This window comes from Wallemia mellicola, assembly GCF_000263375.1.
Source record: "Wallemia mellicola CBS 633.66 unplaced genomic scaffold WALSEscaffold_6, whole genome shotgun sequence".
In the NCBI taxonomy this organism is placed as follows: Eukaryota; Fungi; Basidiomycota; class Wallemiomycetes; order Wallemiales; family Wallemiaceae; genus Wallemia; species Wallemia mellicola.
Genome location: NW_006531963.1, coordinates 145,101 through 161,651, shown reverse-complemented (window position 1 = coordinate 161,651; position 16,551 = coordinate 145,101). Strand labels below are relative to the sequence as shown.

At 43.3% G+C, this 16,551-nt stretch overlaps 9 protein-coding genes across 9 annotated transcripts; 4 read left to right on the top strand and 5 right to left on the bottom strand.

Moving 5' to 3' along the window:
* Nucleotides 1-38: 38 nt before the first annotated feature.
* On the top strand, nt 39-2,063 carry WALSEDRAFT_68296 (hypothetical protein; the record flags this gene model as incomplete). Its single annotated transcript, XM_006957504.1, has 2 exons — nt 39-143; nt 189-2,063. The coding sequence occupies 2 exons, from the start codon at nt 39-41 to the stop codon at nt 2,058-2,060; spliced, it is 1,977 nt and encodes a 658-aa protein (XP_006957566.1).
* Nucleotides 2,039-4,321, top strand: WALSEDRAFT_37056 (hypothetical protein). The gene is made up of 4 exons (XM_006957503.1): nt 2,039-2,083; nt 2,130-3,190; nt 3,238-3,733; nt 3,780-4,321. The coding sequence occupies exons 2-4, from the start codon at nt 3,046-3,048 to the stop codon at nt 4,288-4,290; spliced, it is 1,152 nt and encodes a 383-aa protein (XP_006957565.1). The 5' UTR covers nt 2,039-2,083; nt 2,130-3,045; the 3' UTR covers nt 4,291-4,321.
* WALSEDRAFT_17053 (hypothetical protein) lies at nt 2,249-2,621 on the bottom strand (the record flags this gene model as incomplete). Its single annotated transcript, XM_006957411.1, has 3 exons — nt 2,249-2,349; nt 2,393-2,483; nt 2,526-2,621. The coding sequence occupies 3 exons, from the start codon at nt 2,619-2,621 to the stop codon at nt 2,249-2,251; spliced, it is 288 nt and encodes a 95-aa protein (XP_006957473.1).
* Nucleotides 4,322-4,363: 42 nt separating the features above from the next.
* On the top strand, nt 4,364-7,343 carry WALSEDRAFT_68293 (hypothetical protein; the record flags this gene model as incomplete). The annotated part of the gene is made up of 3 exons (XM_006957502.1): nt 4,364-4,633; nt 4,680-6,191; nt 6,236-7,343. 3 exons carry the CDS (start codon nt 4,364-4,366, stop codon nt 7,319-7,321), a joined length of 2,868 nt encoding a protein of 955 aa, XP_006957564.1. The 3' UTR covers nt 7,322-7,343.
* Nucleotides 7,344-7,356: 13 nt separating this feature from the next.
* WALSEDRAFT_32018 (hypothetical protein) lies at nt 7,357-8,395 on the bottom strand. The gene is made up of 2 exons (XM_006957501.1): nt 7,600-8,395; nt 7,357-7,550 (listed from the first exon to the last, which is right to left on the bottom strand). The coding sequence occupies exons 1-2, from the start codon at nt 8,324-8,326 to the stop codon at nt 7,471-7,473; spliced, it is 807 nt and encodes a 268-aa protein (XP_006957563.1). The 5' UTR covers nt 8,327-8,395; the 3' UTR covers nt 7,357-7,470.
* A 258-nt stretch (nt 8,396-8,653) lies between these two features.
* WALSEDRAFT_32012 (aromatic compound dioxygenase) lies at nt 8,654-11,848 on the bottom strand. Its single transcript, XM_006957499.1, has 8 exons — nt 11,143-11,848; nt 10,963-11,097; nt 10,345-10,919; nt 9,749-10,298; nt 9,390-9,697; nt 9,243-9,340; nt 8,848-9,195; nt 8,654-8,802 (listed from the first exon to the last, which is right to left on the bottom strand). Exons 1-3 carry the CDS (start codon nt 11,409-11,411, stop codon nt 10,601-10,603), a joined length of 723 nt encoding a protein of 240 aa, XP_006957561.1. The 5' UTR covers nt 11,412-11,848; the 3' UTR covers nt 8,654-8,802; nt 8,848-9,195; nt 9,243-9,340; nt 9,390-9,697; nt 9,749-10,298; nt 10,345-10,600.
* WALSEDRAFT_63512 (DNase I-like protein) lies at nt 8,680-9,822 on the top strand (the record flags this gene model as incomplete). The annotated part of the gene is made up of 6 exons (XM_006957500.1): nt 8,680-8,802; nt 8,848-8,911; nt 8,966-9,213; nt 9,243-9,340; nt 9,390-9,697; nt 9,749-9,822. 6 exons carry the CDS (start codon nt 8,680-8,682, stop codon nt 9,820-9,822), a joined length of 915 nt encoding a protein of 304 aa, XP_006957562.1.
* A 71-nt stretch (nt 11,849-11,919) lies between the features above and the next one.
* Nucleotides 11,920-14,517, bottom strand: WALSEDRAFT_63510 (phosphatases II; the record flags this gene model as incomplete). Its single annotated transcript, XM_006957498.1, has 12 exons — nt 11,920-12,930; nt 12,978-13,069; nt 13,114-13,170; nt 13,215-13,529; nt 13,584-13,623; nt 13,674-13,763; nt 13,810-13,872; nt 13,919-13,969; nt 14,017-14,140; nt 14,189-14,240; nt 14,287-14,420; nt 14,468-14,517. 12 exons carry the CDS (start codon nt 14,515-14,517, stop codon nt 11,920-11,922), a joined length of 2,079 nt encoding a protein of 692 aa, XP_006957560.1.
* Nucleotides 14,518-14,570: 53 nt separating this feature from the next.
* On the bottom strand, nt 14,571-16,534 carry WALSEDRAFT_32007 (DUF500-domain-containing protein). The gene is made up of 9 exons (XM_006957497.1): nt 16,393-16,534; nt 16,309-16,342; nt 16,080-16,259; nt 15,965-16,032; nt 15,859-15,919; nt 15,725-15,813; nt 15,566-15,681; nt 15,477-15,523; nt 14,571-15,428 (listed from the first exon to the last, which is right to left on the bottom strand). The coding sequence occupies exons 1-9, from the start codon at nt 16,472-16,474 to the stop codon at nt 14,600-14,602; spliced, it is 1,506 nt and encodes a 501-aa protein (XP_006957559.1). The 5' UTR covers nt 16,475-16,534; the 3' UTR covers nt 14,571-14,599.
* Nucleotides 16,535-16,551: the final 17 nt, after the last annotated feature.

Below are 16,551 nucleotides of genomic sequence, written 5' to 3'. Positions count from 1 at the left end.
CGAGCACTCTTCTATTCGAACTACGAGGACCAGATGAAATGAATACAAAATTCGGAGAGACAAATAAATTTAAAAATCCTTTAAAAATCTCCACTGATAACCCAACAAATAAAATAGACAATCTAGTCGAACGCAACAACCAAGTCGGTCTATTTACGCGTTTGAGACTACCCACTAACGCGTTTTAGGTACTAGAGAGAGCGCGGGCGCTCGCAAATAGTACGCCGTCTCGGACACCCTCTAGAGCATCCTACAACCATGCTTCTTCCCCTTTCTCACCCTCGCCTTTATCAGCTTCAGTTACTTCATCCAGAACATCGTCAGCTGCACGCTCAAACTTGGATTTACGCTCCAAGGCGAATGCACAAGCAGTTGCATCTAACCACCTGAGTATCTCCAACTATGCCCGCTCCCGTCGTGGAAACAGCCCCAGATTGGGCGATGACGACGGTAGCAGGAGCAGTGGATATAAAAGAAGGAGCAGGATACCTCAGGAGCTCTTTGATCAAGATTCCCCCTCATCGAGAATATCGAAAACTCGCTCAAATTCAGTCGCATCGCGTACTTCCATAGAAAGCCCGGAAAGGGCAAGGCCGTCTAGTCGTATCACAAACCGTACCAGCATTGGCACAACAGTCACAGACAGCTTCCAACCATTCCCAGTCACGGCGACCTCGCACACTCCTCTACCACCCTCTACGTCATCAAATTACAAGCGACAAGTCGTTTCTTCGCTTAATGATCTAGATAATGGACATACACCCACATTCAGTTCGCGTCCAATCCGTCACAGTACATCTACTTCTTTGGAAGGTGCACGGGACGATATTTTGCGATCATCTCGCTTCAATAACAGACCTTCACTTGGCAGTTCCGAGTTTAGACCAGCCACCGCGATGGCATTTTCTTCAACGGCTGATAGCATGTGGTCGCCTCAAAACTATCGTCCTGAGCTAAAGCGCGGTGCAAGTCGTTCATCGCGTCACCTGAGGTCACAATCCGCCCTAGACCTCTCGCCAAAACGACCAGTACCATTATCACGTTCCCAGAATAGGTCCCCGTTGTTAGAAAACCACGAGGTTTTGCGTTCACCTACAAAACTCACTCCGGCATCTTCCAAACGATTGGATACCCTGTCAAACTCTTTGAAATCCCTCCAAATGGGACTCTCACGTTTGGATTTACAATCCTCTGAAGAAACGGAGAAGAGCGCGAACATGTCAGTCAAGAACATGTCCAAAGCGTCAGAACATATCCACAAACTTCATGCCCAAGCTTTAGAATTTTTGCTCAGAGCTGAGACTGACAACACACTATTTTCAAATCCAGAAAACGTCGAGGACTGTCGCGCACTCCACAATCACGCTAAAGATGCTCAAAGAGCAGCAGACGATCTTGTCAGAGATTTGACTGACACTCTGGTAGGCATGTCTAGATTAGTCAGGGATCTAAATGGCTCCCAGAGTCCAACGAAAGCCGCCAGTCACGGCAGAGCATCCAGCGTTAGCACGTATGCACCACAAGACGTATCCTTTAGAACTCGCTTAGATGGTATACGATCACATCGACCAAATAGCACAAGTCTTGATATCAGACGCTCAAACTTGTTCTCCAATCCGACACCTTCTCCTTTAAACGATCGCACGCCAAGTTTGGGATACCGTCCACGTAGCACTTATCTCTCGAATCACAACAGATCTATGTCAGGAAGTTCAACAAACACAATTAAAAACTCTTATGACGCTGAAGTGGACACAATACGACCATACTCACGGGCGATGTCTCCTGAAAAGTCACCAGTTTTTTCCATGACGCAAAGTAGAAGAGCATCCCGCATCAGTTCTATCAACGAAGGACATCCATCATTTGTGAGATCACTCGGAAAGTCAGCAACTACAGCAGTTACGAAGGAAAATGCGCATGGGCGTGTCAAGGAAGATGAATTACCGGAGAAAGAAATGAGAAGAAGCAGCCACGTACGTTCCAAACCATCATTGACGAGTATATGGCCATGGAATACAACGTCATACCAATACAGAAGGGGCTCATCCGATGCCTGAAAAACGAACAGCTAAATAGTCTTGTGAGTGACCCTGCGATGATTAAGATACATGGCTAACAGCAATTAGTAATGCAAAATAATTTATATTTCGAACAATTCACATTTTCTGGAACAGTTTATTTTATCTTTTGTCACATAAATAAGCATTGCATGTTAAATCGAGATGTCTATGGATTATACAAGCGTTTAGAATTCCTCGAATCTGCTCAATTGCATCTCCTCAGCTAAGCGTGGTACGACATATGGGTCGAATGTCTTCCAGTATGGGTTTGTCAAGTGGTAGTGTTCTGCGGCAAGTCAGTCGGTGTTCCGCGGGGAGGCTCTACCTACGGCTGGATTCCTGTTCGTAACGCTCAACGACAGCAAACTTGGTTGCGTCCTTAGGATCTTGCATGACGTGCCAGTCGATTGTTTCCTTGTCCTAGACAGTGTGAGCGTATTAAAGGGTGTGAAGTGTACTCACTTGGCGGTAGATACGTGAGGCTTCGTGAAGCTTAGCCTTGACCTCCTCAACGGTCTCTGGCTTGGCTTTCATGTGTACGATGAGTGTGTATACCATTTTCTATTGTGAAAAGATGAAGTTGCTAAGAGAGAGGAACACGAGTGTTACGGAAGTGAAAAAGGAAAGAAACCGAATGGGAAACGTGTAATATCCTGTATTCTGCACATTTCGGTGTCTTCCAACTATCGGATAGACTGTCATTTGCTAGCTACTTACGTCTAATTGACGTAGGAATCATATCAACGTGATTACTCTTTTCGAGCCATTTCCAGCTGTCTGATACGTTGTATTTCCTATAATGGCTCCTAGAATACATCTCTTCATTCCTGGTAGAGAGGATTTCACATGATTCATTCTCGGCTAGCTGATTATCGTACTTTCGGAATATGTACACTCTATTTTATTTATTCCATCTGGTACTATCGCGAGAGTCAGCTATTTTATCCTCTACTATGCTGTTACTTCTTCAACAGCTACCACCATGGCGTCGACGAGTGCAGGCCCCAGCACGCACGAGCTACATTCTCTCAACCTTCTCAATACTTATGTAGACACCCTTGATGCTCTGCCGATAGAGCTCAGTCGGCATTTCCACGAGATGCGTGAACTCGACGCAAATCTCTCGAGTGAGTAGCTTATAGCCTGCACTAATGGTTTTACTTACAAACTCTAGACTCTGCTGATCAGACTATCACGCAGCTGAATAAGCTCACCTTAGCCTTAGAAGACGAGTCGCTATCACCCAAAGAGCGTTTTCTTGCACTCAGAGACGTAAGCGACACTATCAAGCAGTATAAACTCAACCAGGAAGAAAAAATCAAGCTCGGTACTGCTGCTTGCGAAACGATGCTCGCACACACCGAATACACGGACCAAGTGCTCCTACACTTTCTCCTACACGATCCTAGTCTATTTCCTCCAGCTCCATTATTCCCGCCTTCTGGGACGAATTTGCAGAGACTCTTTGCGCGTGCGATGCTCACCATCAGTCCGAATGCGATTAATGGACGGCGGCGCGCTCTCCAACCACCACCAGGAAGTTTGTATGGCGAGTCACGCAAGCGTCCGCTTAGTTCAGCTATGAATCAGCAGACTTCGAACAAAGTATCTAGTCGGAGAGTGCCTACAATATCTGGGGCTGGTCCACGAGGTGGAATTGGTCAGAGAAGGTACGTAGTAAACAAATCAGTAATATTTCCTCTAATAATATTCTAGAAACGACTCCCCTATCAGTAATTCCCCGAATCCATCAGAGTACTACGGTAATAAAGCAACAACTGTCAGACAGATCGAGAAAACATCGCAAAGACGCCCTAATAATGGACAATTACTGTATTCTCCACCACCATCACCATATCAGTATGCCCAGATACCTCAAGTGCAGCCTAATTACGTAGTACAGCAGCAGACATACCAGCCAGTACCTAGGATGGCAGAAACCACCAATGGGTATAATTATGCTCAGGAGCCATCCTATGACGACATTGACAACCCTGGTGCTGGAGGTGATAATGATGCTGATGAAGCGAGGTATTGCTACTGTAATGGTGTATCCTACGGCCAGATGATTGGTTGTGATGACGAGCAATGTCAGCGAGAATGGTTCCACATTGGTTGCGTTGGTCTCGATAAGCCCCCAAGTGGGAACTGGATATGTGAAGAATGTGCAGCCAGACGCAGGCAAACAGGTACAAAAAGAAGAGGCGCGAAAAAAGTGCTTAGCTGAACAATTAATTTTTGTATTTTTTTGCTTTAATTTATCTTGTTGAATGAAAAGTCTACGTTCTATCAAAACGGCGATGACGGACAGATCGTCGTCAGTACCACCACGGCACTCCCGGCAGTCCAGCTATAGCATTGCAGACGACAGCCAGGAGGATGTTAGACGATCACGCACGCCAAGCAAACAGACCCACCGTCAGCCTTCAAAATCCACGCTAAGACACAGCACAACAGAGCAGCCAGACGAGGAGACATCCTCTGAGGAGTACAGACAACCAAATGATGAGCCTGATCAGCCGGATGACGAAGTACCTAGCCATGAGCTTACCCTGAAGGATAGACAGAATGTAAGTCACTAACTTGTACGAATTACAGCGAGGCTAATAAATACAGGCCATCAATATCGAACACCCATTCGGTCTACCCATCTGGAAACCCGCTCTTTACAAGAAATCGAGGAGTGTGACCGTGGCAGCAGACAACGCGCTCCATTCCGAGCCTACATCGCACCCTAGCAGCTTTACACTCGCTAATATAGCCTGGTTTATATTAGCTGGTTGGTGGCTCTCCCTCTTGTGCTATTTTTCAGTAGCTGTTTTATTCTTATTCGAAAGGTCAAAATCTGAAAGCTTATGGGTAACTCTACTATATGATCTCGCTTGGTACATTTCCTGGCCATTTGGAGGCAAGTACGTCGAAGGTGCTGGTCGCGATCCCGAATCTGAAGACGAAGAAAACCTCGACGAAACACCACGCCAGACTACCTCTCAGAATAATGAGAACACCTCACTTTTATCACCACAAAGGTCAGGGCGCTTGTCCAGCTATGGTGCTGTCTTCCAGAACATAAATCAGCACAAAAGGTTGCCAGAATCCGAGTCTAAGCTCTCCCTCTCCAAATGGGTTTATTACACGGTCTTAGTCTGCATACTCTCACCACCACTGCTTATCGTATCTGCACTGTCATTTTTCACAGTCATACCTATACCTATGGGCAAATTACTTTACGAATTAATTGGATACCTCTACACATCACCAACTCAAATTAGGTTTAGACCGGCACCAAAGGTTTTAGTACCTGCTGCTAATCAAGATAATGAAGAAGAACAGACTAACAGGTTTACCGTCCCAAAACTCAAAGCTGGTCAGTCACTTCCACCATCTAGACATGGCGAAACTTCCACAGTATTGCTTTGCGTTTACAATGCCGGTAGTACTCGCTATTACAAGTTTACAGTTGGTGGTGTCAACATCTTCTTCGTCAATCTCATGCCTTTAGTTTTCCTCGTCATATTGGATGCATATCTCTTGCAACCATATGTCGAAAGAAAGGGAATAACAACCGGTATTTTAGCATTATTGACATCGAGAGTTCTCTTATTTGTTTTATCATTAGCATCAGTCATTCCATTGTCGTATTTCATCGGTATGGCTGTAGCATCTATTTCTGCTCAGTCAAGTATAGGCGTGGGAAGCGTCATTAATGCGACGTTTGGTTCACTTATTGAAATACTTATCTATTCATTCGCACTTATGGATTCCAAGTCTAGTTTGGTTGAAGGTTCACTAGTCGGTTCCGTCTTGGCAGGTGTATTGCTCATGCCTGGTGTATCTATGTGTGCGGGAGCATTTCGTAGAAAAGAACTCAGATTCAATGCCAAAGCCGCTGGTGTCACTTCGACGATGTTGATTATGGCCATTATTGGCACTCTTACACCAACACTGTTTTATCAGACCTACGGTAGTTCTCAGCTAGTCTGCAAGGGTTGCCCAAAGAGTATACCATTGGATAAACCATGGAGCTGTAAACGATGCTTTTATCAGCATGTTGACCCGCACACGGATCCATTTTATCAAGGAAATGTTAAGCATCTTATGTATTTTTGTGCAACTGTTCTCGTCCTGGTAAGTAACTTCATGATTTATCGAAAAGTTCTCACATCATAAAGAGCTATTTAGTTGGTTTGTGGTTCTCGCTCCGCACACATGCTTCACAAATCTGGCAAAATCCACAACAATTGATGCAGCAAATGGAAGGCGTCCAGAATACACCATCACATGTTTCAGCAATTCACCCACATCACCGCGCATCTTTCTTCAAAAAGGGTGGCTTACCAACAACGAATGAGCCTCCACAGACACCGAAGAAGGCATCCACGGCTAGACCTGCATCAACAACACTTCAGAAACCGGCACCACAGTTACACATGCAGGCATCGGCGAACAACATCCAAATGAGAGGCTCACAACCGACCCTAATCCAAATGCCTTCAAGTATGGCTGGTGAAGATTTCTCTAGGGCGATTGTAGCAGAGGACCCAACTAGACCACCAAGCATGGCCCAATCGGTACCAGAAGGCTCATTAGGAGGTGCACCACCATCAACAGTCCAACCACATGAAGACCACGGCGGACATGAAGCGCCAGAATGGAGCAGAACGACATCTTCGACAGTTTTGCTCACTTGTACGCTTCTTTATGCGGCAATCGCTGAGATTTTGGTCGATGAAGTAGATGTTGTGTTAGAAGGTGCAACTATCCCGGAGAAATTCTTGGGTATTTCACTTTTCGCGCTCGTACCAAATACAACAGAATTCATGAATGCGATGTCATTCGCAATTAACGGGAACATTGCACTATCTATGGAAATTTCTTCAGCTTACGCCTTGCAAGTTTGTTTACTACAAATTCCAGCAATGGTACTATTTTCAGCACTAACAACAAACGTTGATACGCCCCCTTCAAACGTCTTCGTCTTGATATTCCCAAGATGGGATGCAATCGCTATCATCTTTGCTGTCTTCCTATTAACATATATGCTTACAGAGAGTAGAAGCAACTATTACAGAGGTACAATCCTCATTCTTAGCTATTTGGTTCTAACGGCTGGGTTCTACTTTGCACCTACGCGCTCAAATGAGAACTTCGAAGATTTCTCTTCCAGTAGTCTCTCCAATGATTTAGTCTGTACAGATGAGAATTTAACATTCTATCAGAAGACATTCTTAAGATTTCAATCTATCTTTTTAATGTAAATTATAATGCATATTTTCATTTATTTTAGTATGCTCTTGATTATACATGTTCTAGATAAGTTAAGATCTGTTATACAATTGACAAATGCAAGTATTTGAGTGGAGGTGATGATGTCAGAATGTGCTCTGTTTCTAAAATTCTAACACTCTTAACGGAATTCGAAAGTATCTGAAGTAGTTTTTGGAAGTTCTCTCAAATTCAATTCTTGAAAAGGTTCAGAATGTGGGTCTATTGGGGTTATTAGTAAATGTAATCACGTGTGGGAATATAAACGCACGGAAGTAATAACCAGATAAGTGAGGACCTGAAGATGGTACACTTGGATGGCAATTTGATAACGACGTAGGTGGACAATCGAGATCAATACAAACATAATAAAAACCATCGAAGCTAGCACCTGGAATGTCCTTTATTGATGAATCAGGTACGCAAAAATGCTCTTTCCATCTCATGAATATTGCTCTTGTGTGGGTGAAATCCTTTAATAAATCGTATGTCATCTTGTTGTCGTCTTTCTTCGTTATACGTTTGAAAGCTTCAAATTTCGACCAATGTCTAAGGTCATCAGAAGCTGTTGCATCATATTTACTTGTTCTAAATCCATACTTATTGCCGATTATCTCAGCTGTGAAAAATGTTGTTATAGTTGGCTGATTTCTGGTCAAACCGTCGATCGTGAGATAACCGGATGCTTGAGAGTTTGTTATGCTAACGTCTTGTATGTCAACTTTAACGTGATAGCTCTGCCAGCCAGATCTTTGTATACCCTTGAATGATGCACCAGGGGAAAGACAACCCAGGGGTGTTGATGGGATTCTTAACCTCGTTATATCAATGAAAGGGTCTATAGATTCATGACTAATCTTCTGTTGTTTTGTTGGAACAGCGACATCGTTCGTTATCAATTCAGATGAAGATCGACGCTTGAGTCTCTTGCTGTTTTGTGATAACTTTGGCTGTAGTGATTTTGTAAGCGTTAGTTCAGTTGAGTGTTGAATTGGCATCGTAGTAAAGGTGAAAGGTTGCTTGCGGCGAACGAGAGTGTTTTGACGTATATTAATGTCAAGCATTCCATGAGATATTCGGGTAGCGAATATCAAGAGCGTATGACTTATTAGAATAAAAGTATTTTAAATTTATCTATTTATATAGATCTACGCGACGCCGACTGTGTTGTCGCTGCATAGATGATGACGTTGCTTGCAGATCACGCATAATGGGTCTTTATTTGAACTTTAAATAGTCACTGCGTAAATTGATAAGCTGTGAAATATCTTCAGGAGTCATATTCATTTTCTAATTATAATCTCCGTCGATATATAGAGATCTATCACTAGCGACTATCACCTCTACGTCCATGTCTAAATACTCAAAGAACGGTTCAATCCCGCAGATAATAAAACTACCAGAGAAGCTCTATCCGCAATCAACCAAGTTGGTCGCGTGGAATATCGTCTCTTATCAGAGCATTCTTAAGAAGGTTTGAACGCATTTCTATGCATACACAACACTGACTAATAAAAAGGGGTTTATGAGGTACATCAAAGCCGAAAAGCCTGATATTCTCATTCTCTCTGAAACTAAGGCCCGTCTTTCACCCATTGGCATTTATTAATTCAATTAACGACGTCATCAGACGGCAGAGGCACCCGGTAATCTACTCTTGCGTGCCCAATTTCCCTATCAGAGCTGGTCTAATTCGCTTAAAAAAGGTTATGCCGGTTGTGCAATTCTCTCGAAAGTGAAACCATTGAATAAATGGCTATCACTGCCAACGCATGAGGACACACAATCAACCAAGGGTAGAATCGTTACTTTAGAGTTTGAAAATACATTCCTTATCGGCACTTACGTTCCGAATTCGGCTTTGATGGCGAGTTACCCACAGATTGTACCTAATCACGACTGATCTATCCACAGCACGATAAATCCCAACGTCAAACATGGGATGATGCACTTTTTGCATGGATTAATCAGCTGGGAGATTCTAAGTCGGTCATATGGTGTGGTGATCTCAAGTCAGTCTTGCTTTTCTTTTTACCGCTTGACTGATATAGTTCGATAAAGCACTACGGCCGTATCATATGATATGCATCCTCGCGGTGGAACGTGGGGTGTTAGTGCTGGCACAACCCTCGCTGAACGTCGTTCACTTAAACGAATCCTCAATGATCAGGATGTGATGAAAGACATAAGTGATGCTGATATGGATAGCAAGCGTAGAAAACATTACGATGCATGGCGTCATACCCATGGATGGGACGAGCAAGGGGAATATACCTTCTATTCAATGAGAATAGGCGGCAGAGGTGCCAGTATTGGATGGAGACTGGATACATTTATTATCGATGAGCGCCTCATTGATAAAGTAGCAGGTGTGTTTAATTAATTACTATAAAAGGAAGGTGAATTCTCACATAAAGTAGCCTGTGACATACGGTATGAGATCTACGCATCAGATCACCTACCGGTGATGCTCGAACTAAACGAGGAATTATAGAAGTCAAATTTTAAATGCATTATGGTTATAAAACTAGGAATTTCCGAGTATTATTTGTCATCTTCGAGTACACAATATGTTAATATTAATTAAATGTTTAGATATTTACATGCTTGTAATACAACAACTGTGGAGGAATTACCAAATCGCCTTGTTCAACGATTTTGCAATTTTGAAACCGTGGGATTCTTCCAAGTATAAAGTTCTGTAAGATGTAGCGAGAAGAGGAATTAATGCGTTTCTGTAATACTGGCCATTTAGTCATCGAGAATGGCTATGCGAGCAGTCAACTTTTTTTAACAAGACACAGTCTCCTGTCTCAGAACTTCAAACACGCGAGTTTTGAGATACGTGATTCAGAAGGAGGTAATTTGACGATGAATTACATAAAGAAAATAACCCAAGGTAGTAAGGTGTTTACCTTTCTCGATAACATGTAAAATGATCTGGGGTGTGTTGGCTAAATGCAGACGCAAGTGAGTGGTTTCATTACAAAATCAACTTCATCTGACGTATACTCAGACTGACGGGCAGAATTACTTCTCGGAAGACACACAAGGACTGAATTACGACCATAATTAACACAAACAGTTCTGGTCTAACTACGTATTCTTCATACAAAGTCACATTGGACAAACAAAGACATGTAGTCATGCCGATCAAATGAGAGCTTCAGCCATCAAACGAGGAAAAAAAAGTTAAGAATGTAAAACAATTTCCGAATTGCATACATGAGTGAACACGTCTAATTTTAGATAAACAATTATGATGTCACCATTTAACCGGTTTGGTCAGTGGCAGTAGCGTTAATTCCAACGGTAATAATACCATAGAATGTACCATCAATATCAACCAAATCGACAATTGGGTTGTTACCATTGCCTTGCTCGCTTGTCAGGATGGTGTCATCAGAGTTGTAACTTCTTGTGTTTTCATTTTCAGTGTAAGGGTATTCAGCGAAGACATCGTTAGCAGTTTCATCAGTGAAGAAAAGTTGACCGGTGAAGGCTGTCTCTCCACCTGTGATACTACCGTCGTCGGATTCTTCAGCGTCGATGAATGCCTTGAGGTGGAAATGTGGAGCGCGACCAGTGTAGCTATAAACCATTAGAGTAATTTGCAAAACCAATAAATACTCACAAACCACCGAAGATAGTCTTGAATTCGACAATACCCTCTTCGTTAGTCTTTGCAATACCTCTAAGGTAGGTGTTGTTAGAAGTAGGTGTGTTCATTTGTCTCTTAGAAGGAGCATCGAGAGTGAAGTCCTCAAAGCTGGTTATAGTTAAGTAAATAAGTCACGGAAAAATTAACACATACCCGGAGTAATATCCTGTGGCATTTGCATGCCATACATCAATGTAGGCACCTTCGAGTGGTTCACAAGTATTGACATCAAGGATACCAATGTCAAGTACGAGTGGTTTACCTTGTTGGTCTTCGGTGATATCATTACGAACTTGCTCGCCGGTAATCCAGTATGGACCTTCAGTTACGGTAGGAGCGAGTACACAAGTAGTGTTCTGAATCTTATCGAAATGGGTCGTTGGGGCCTTTTCGAAAAGACTCATTGAACCTCTTTTACGCATTCCTTCATAACGCTTTGCGACGTGCTCGTTGCAATGTGCGGCAGAAGCAGCGCGTGCTTTCACATCTGCAGCTTGAGGGACAGGATCATGATGACCTGGATGAGCTAACTCTAATTAGCATTTGAATCTCACTAACAGTACTACTCACCAGCGATGAGGGTGAGAGAAGCAGCGAGTGTAGCAGCGAAAATCTTCATCTTAGCAACTTTAATAGTCAAAAAGGAAGAAGGAAAGCAGTCATTTTATACTCCATTTCTCAGGTACCTAGATTTCAAAAGAACGATCTCTGATTTGATATCCAACTGCGCCGTCAAGGTACCGCCGTCATTGAGGGACGGTCTGTCCTAAATTAAGTAATGCCAATAAGAAGGATAAGGGGAACCAAACGTATATAAAATGAAGCAAAAGATTTATTTAATCCATGAATAACTTAACAGGCATGTATACTTTTTTCTTTATTGTTCTTTGTTTGAGTTACCAAAAACACAGCTATGGGAAAATTCTGGAATCACAAGCGATCACCTACTTCAGTATCACCTAAACTACTTCTACGTCTCCGGACGCTGCGTAATGCATTCGTCCTGCCGAGATTAGCGGTATTAGGTGAGAGCAAATCAGACGCGCTCTCATTTGACGATTTAGTTGATGAAAGTGACGTTAGACTAGATGAAGGTGTTCCTCTGACCAGACCAGTTCCCAATTTATCTGTATTTGCAGTCTTTGTTGGACTATTAGTAACATTTACCTTACGAACTGTTTCCTTCTTTGGTGAGTCTACAATCCAGCTATCAGCAGCTACGGCTCTTGCCACGCGTCCCATAGAATTTACAGAACTAATCGACGAAGCTGGTGAGATGTGACCGCGTTTAGCTGGTACCATCCGAGAACCATTTTGTCCAGTTTCAACAATTTCAGTTGTAGATCTCGTAGGTGGTTGCGGTCGAATCGATCTTTGACGTATTGGAGAAGCTGATGTAACTTTAATGGGAATCTTAGCAGGTGAGCTTGGTGGTATAGACTTGTTCGAACCGTCTGATGATGTTTTTTCTAAGATGCTTGTTGTTGCAGATGTAGATAATGGGTTTACACGAGTAGATGATCTTGTCGTCATATCTCTTCCCATCGCTTGGGCTGCTTCTTGTGCTAATTTTGCGCCAGCAATGCCTGAATGCATACTTGATGATCTCTTTCTGTTGACGCGTGGTCGTCTGAGTGGTGAATGACTAAGACCGACGTTGTCGACTTTATTTACGGGTGGTTTCTTATCCGCAACGCGTGATGGACCTGGTGTCTTTCTTGGCTGACCAACAGGAGCGGGTGTTTCTGCCATACCGGCTCTTGAAGTGGATGCAGCAGGTAATGGCGTACTTGGGCCACTTCCATTGGCAGGCAAAGGTGGTGTAGATGCTGCTGTTGCGGCTGACAAGAGCTGCTTCTCGACCAAATCCTCCTCTTCCTTTCTCATCGCGTCGATAACACCCCAACGGACCCAATCGAACTGTTTTTGATACATGTATTGCTAGCTCACAGTTAGATTGTGTGGTCTGTACAACATTGATTGCCTACCTGTTGAGGACCAACAACACTTCCAGGTCTCATTATACGCATAAGTGCGATAACCTCATTCGCAGTGAAACCATGTTTGTAAATAAGATAAGCTATGTTGTTTGAGTATAAAAAAGCCTACATTTGAGTTACTTACCACCAATTAAAGTTCCGGTTCTACCGAGACCAGCTTTACAATGAACAGCAATAACGCCTTGGTTTTGTAAATAATTGTTCGCAATAGCTCATAAGACCTACCCCCTTTCGATATAACATGGTCGCACATGTGGATAAAGGATTTAACAATTTCATCAGATGGGTTAGTACCATCGTCAAAATAGAGATCCTTATGATCAACACCTCTCTCTAACCATTCTTTAGAGTCGTAGAGTGGGTTATTTAATCTAATAACGAGCTTGACGGATGCCTGGGAGAAGTGGTCGAGGAGTTGTCTAAACGAGGATGGCAACTTCCTCGGGAGGTCGGCTCTCTCAGTGAGGATAGATTTCCCAACCTTTTGTCTTGCCTGTATCATTCTAACGTAAGAAGGATCGACTGGAGATGCAAATGCAACTGAATGGACGCGTTAGTTTTGCATCTAAAAAAGCAAACGCGCGTAAAACATACTAAAGTGAGGAGTGAGCCAGTTCCAATCACCATTTTCGACCTATGGATTATTTTAGAATGGTTGTTATTGAAGTTTCTCAAATTACTGACCTTCTCTGACCATTCATATTCCTCGAGATCGAATTTATCCATACGGAGTAGGTTAAGAGCGATAGCTTTGTGCAAACCCCAGATACAATCCTGGGTGAATTGTTAGTAAATGTACCCGAAGAATTAGCAAACTCACGGAAATCGACAGATGGAAATCGCAGCGACCACGTCCGGCGTCTCTGAATGGGATGAACTCGATCTGGAGGCCATGATCAGAAGAGTAGAGCAGTCAAAGGAGTTCTCACGTCAGCTATTGGATGGAAAGCGTCTGAGGGAGAGCGACGCAAAACTATAAGCTGTAATCTGGGTGAGTGAGCTACTTGTAAAACTAGAGGTGACGGACGGCGTAAAGAGCTAAAAGCAGGGCTGAGTTCGCCTTCTTGTGTGGGTCTGTAGACGAATATAAAACGAGCTTTCTGTCTGCGAGTTCTGGATCTCTGAGAAGATCATGCACGAGAACGCAGAATCTGAGAGATGGTGAATAAGGATAGACAGACATAGTAAAAAACACGCACCTATAAAGATGCGCGCAATTTAAGGGACCAAAATCGCCTGAAAAAGAGAGATCTACGTGTTTTTGTGAGATTGCTATCACACAGGAGATCGACCTTACAAACGAGGTCCTGGTCGATGGTGAAGAAGTAATACTTGTCGTTCTCATCTTCTATTGGACTGCTTATAGGGTGTGGATGGCTATTCAGACTGTTCAGCTGTTGCGGTGGATGTGCAAAGGTTGCCCAGAAAAGCCTAAAATTTATTAATAAACGCGTAAATTTATCAATTAGTTCACGCACCGTTCATCAAACTTAGCTGCGTTTATTATATCGTGAAGCTGTCTAGCCATTGATTTTCATGCGATGGGTGTAGAAAAGCAACCACGATTCTCATAATTTTATTAGGAAATACATTTATTTATTACAATTCTATTAATGGGCGACGCCTAGTTCATTATCTGCGACGTCGAAAAACTCTTCCTTCGGCGACTCCTCGGATGTCTTCTGCCCTGCCTTCTCGACATCCAGAGCGAGTGTCTTCTTAACATCTTCGTTTGGCTCCACAGATTTATAGTTAGGCGGTGGTGATTCTGGTGCTGTCATCGACTCGCTGTTCGATATCACAGGCAGCGACGATCTCGCTGCGCGAGATGGAAGCTGAGGCCTGTTGAAATGTCTACGAGGTGGCAGTGGCGGTGGCATTCCTACATCATTTCTGTTCGCTTCAGTTGACATATCAGGCTCTGACGCAACTTCCAAGGCCTCCAGTTCTGCATTCAGCTCCTCCTCTCTCAACTTCAACAACAAGTCTTCCTTCGAAATCGCGTCATCAGCATCAAAGACCTCCTTCTCTGCACCTTCTTCTTTTTCTTCCTCATCTTCCTCCTCGTTCACATCCGTCAAGCCTAATCCCATTTCCTTACGTGCGAGGAAGTTAACAATCGCTGGGTGACGCGGAGGAGCAGGAAGCGCCATTATCTCTTCGCGCTCTCTTCTCTCAAATTCAACATCGTGCTCGTCTTTGTAGCCTTGCTTTTCGAATTTGTCTAGTTGCTCTGGAGTAGGTGGCAGTCTAAGTGTCTCATTTTCGTTCAAGTCTAAATCTGTTAACACATCATCGGGTATCGTCGCTTCATATTCTAGCGATTGTCCTTGTGCTATTCCTGTCTCTGCTTCATGTAATGTTCTATATAATTGAGCCCCTTCTAATGGTGGTCGTACTTTACCAGCCAAAATTTGACCAGATTTGAGACCAGGCCAGCTAATTATTTGTCAATTATGTGCCATGCGATGGTAAGATCACACTCACTAGTAAAACCTTTCATTTTCGTCAAATCTATCTATAAATACTTGCCCCTATGCCTTGTTAGGCTGTTCACTTAGGTATGTCTGACTCACAATCAATTCCGAACCGACGTAGAAACCCTTACTTCGTACGTAAGACCAAATTGGTGTCTTGTCTATTCCTGATTCAACAGAAGCGCCCGCTCCTACTGGACCAGCAGCTATACCGACTATATTGGGTTAGAAAGACATAATCAAAATCTATTAACTCACTCTCAGCTCCTAGAGTTAGATTTGCCATACCCTTGAAACCATCTACAGCTTTCTGGGATCTCAAGACGAGAACAACGTCGTATACGTCACTAAATTGATTAAGTGAGATGCAGATAGTCATCGCATCGACTTACAGTCCAAACATCATACCAACTGACGTGTTATTAGGACATATACACGAAGGTGCAGACCAAGCTATTTACGTCATTTTAGTAATCCGAATGTGAAAATTTCACCTACATCCATCTGGAAGTCTAGCGATAACGATACCACTTCCACCGCTACCTGAAAAAGGCATAATACCGGATCTAATTATTGTTTAAGCCTGAGATTGATTCGATATGAATACACGAACCTCATAGCTGTGAAAACTGCGATTCCCTTAGCACCAGCGAGGACATTCGGAGCAATCTTCCTAAATACTCTACGGCGACCTTGTTTACCTTCTTCGCCAACTGGCTCGTCTATTGCAATACCTTCGGTGGTAAACGCACGTATAATTCTCTCCGCCTTATCGATTTCTAGTGGCATGTCCCTGAGGCGGTGTAAGTCTGTCCGTCGAGAGTTTTAGAGTAAATACACACCCAGAAGTTGGCCAGAATCTCTCTGTACCGAGTTCTAGTACGCTTTCTTAGTCTCTTCTATAGCACGGTGAAGGGAGAACCCACTAGCTGCACCAGCGTTTACATAGCTACCCGCGTAGTCACTTATCTGTAAAGACTTCTGCGCAGCTACGTTAGACCAGCGCATCCACCTTCGCTTATCCTTTGTTTCTTCCTCCTTCGTCAATCTGCGTGCCTTATCTTTCGCCATATGGTGGTAACAAA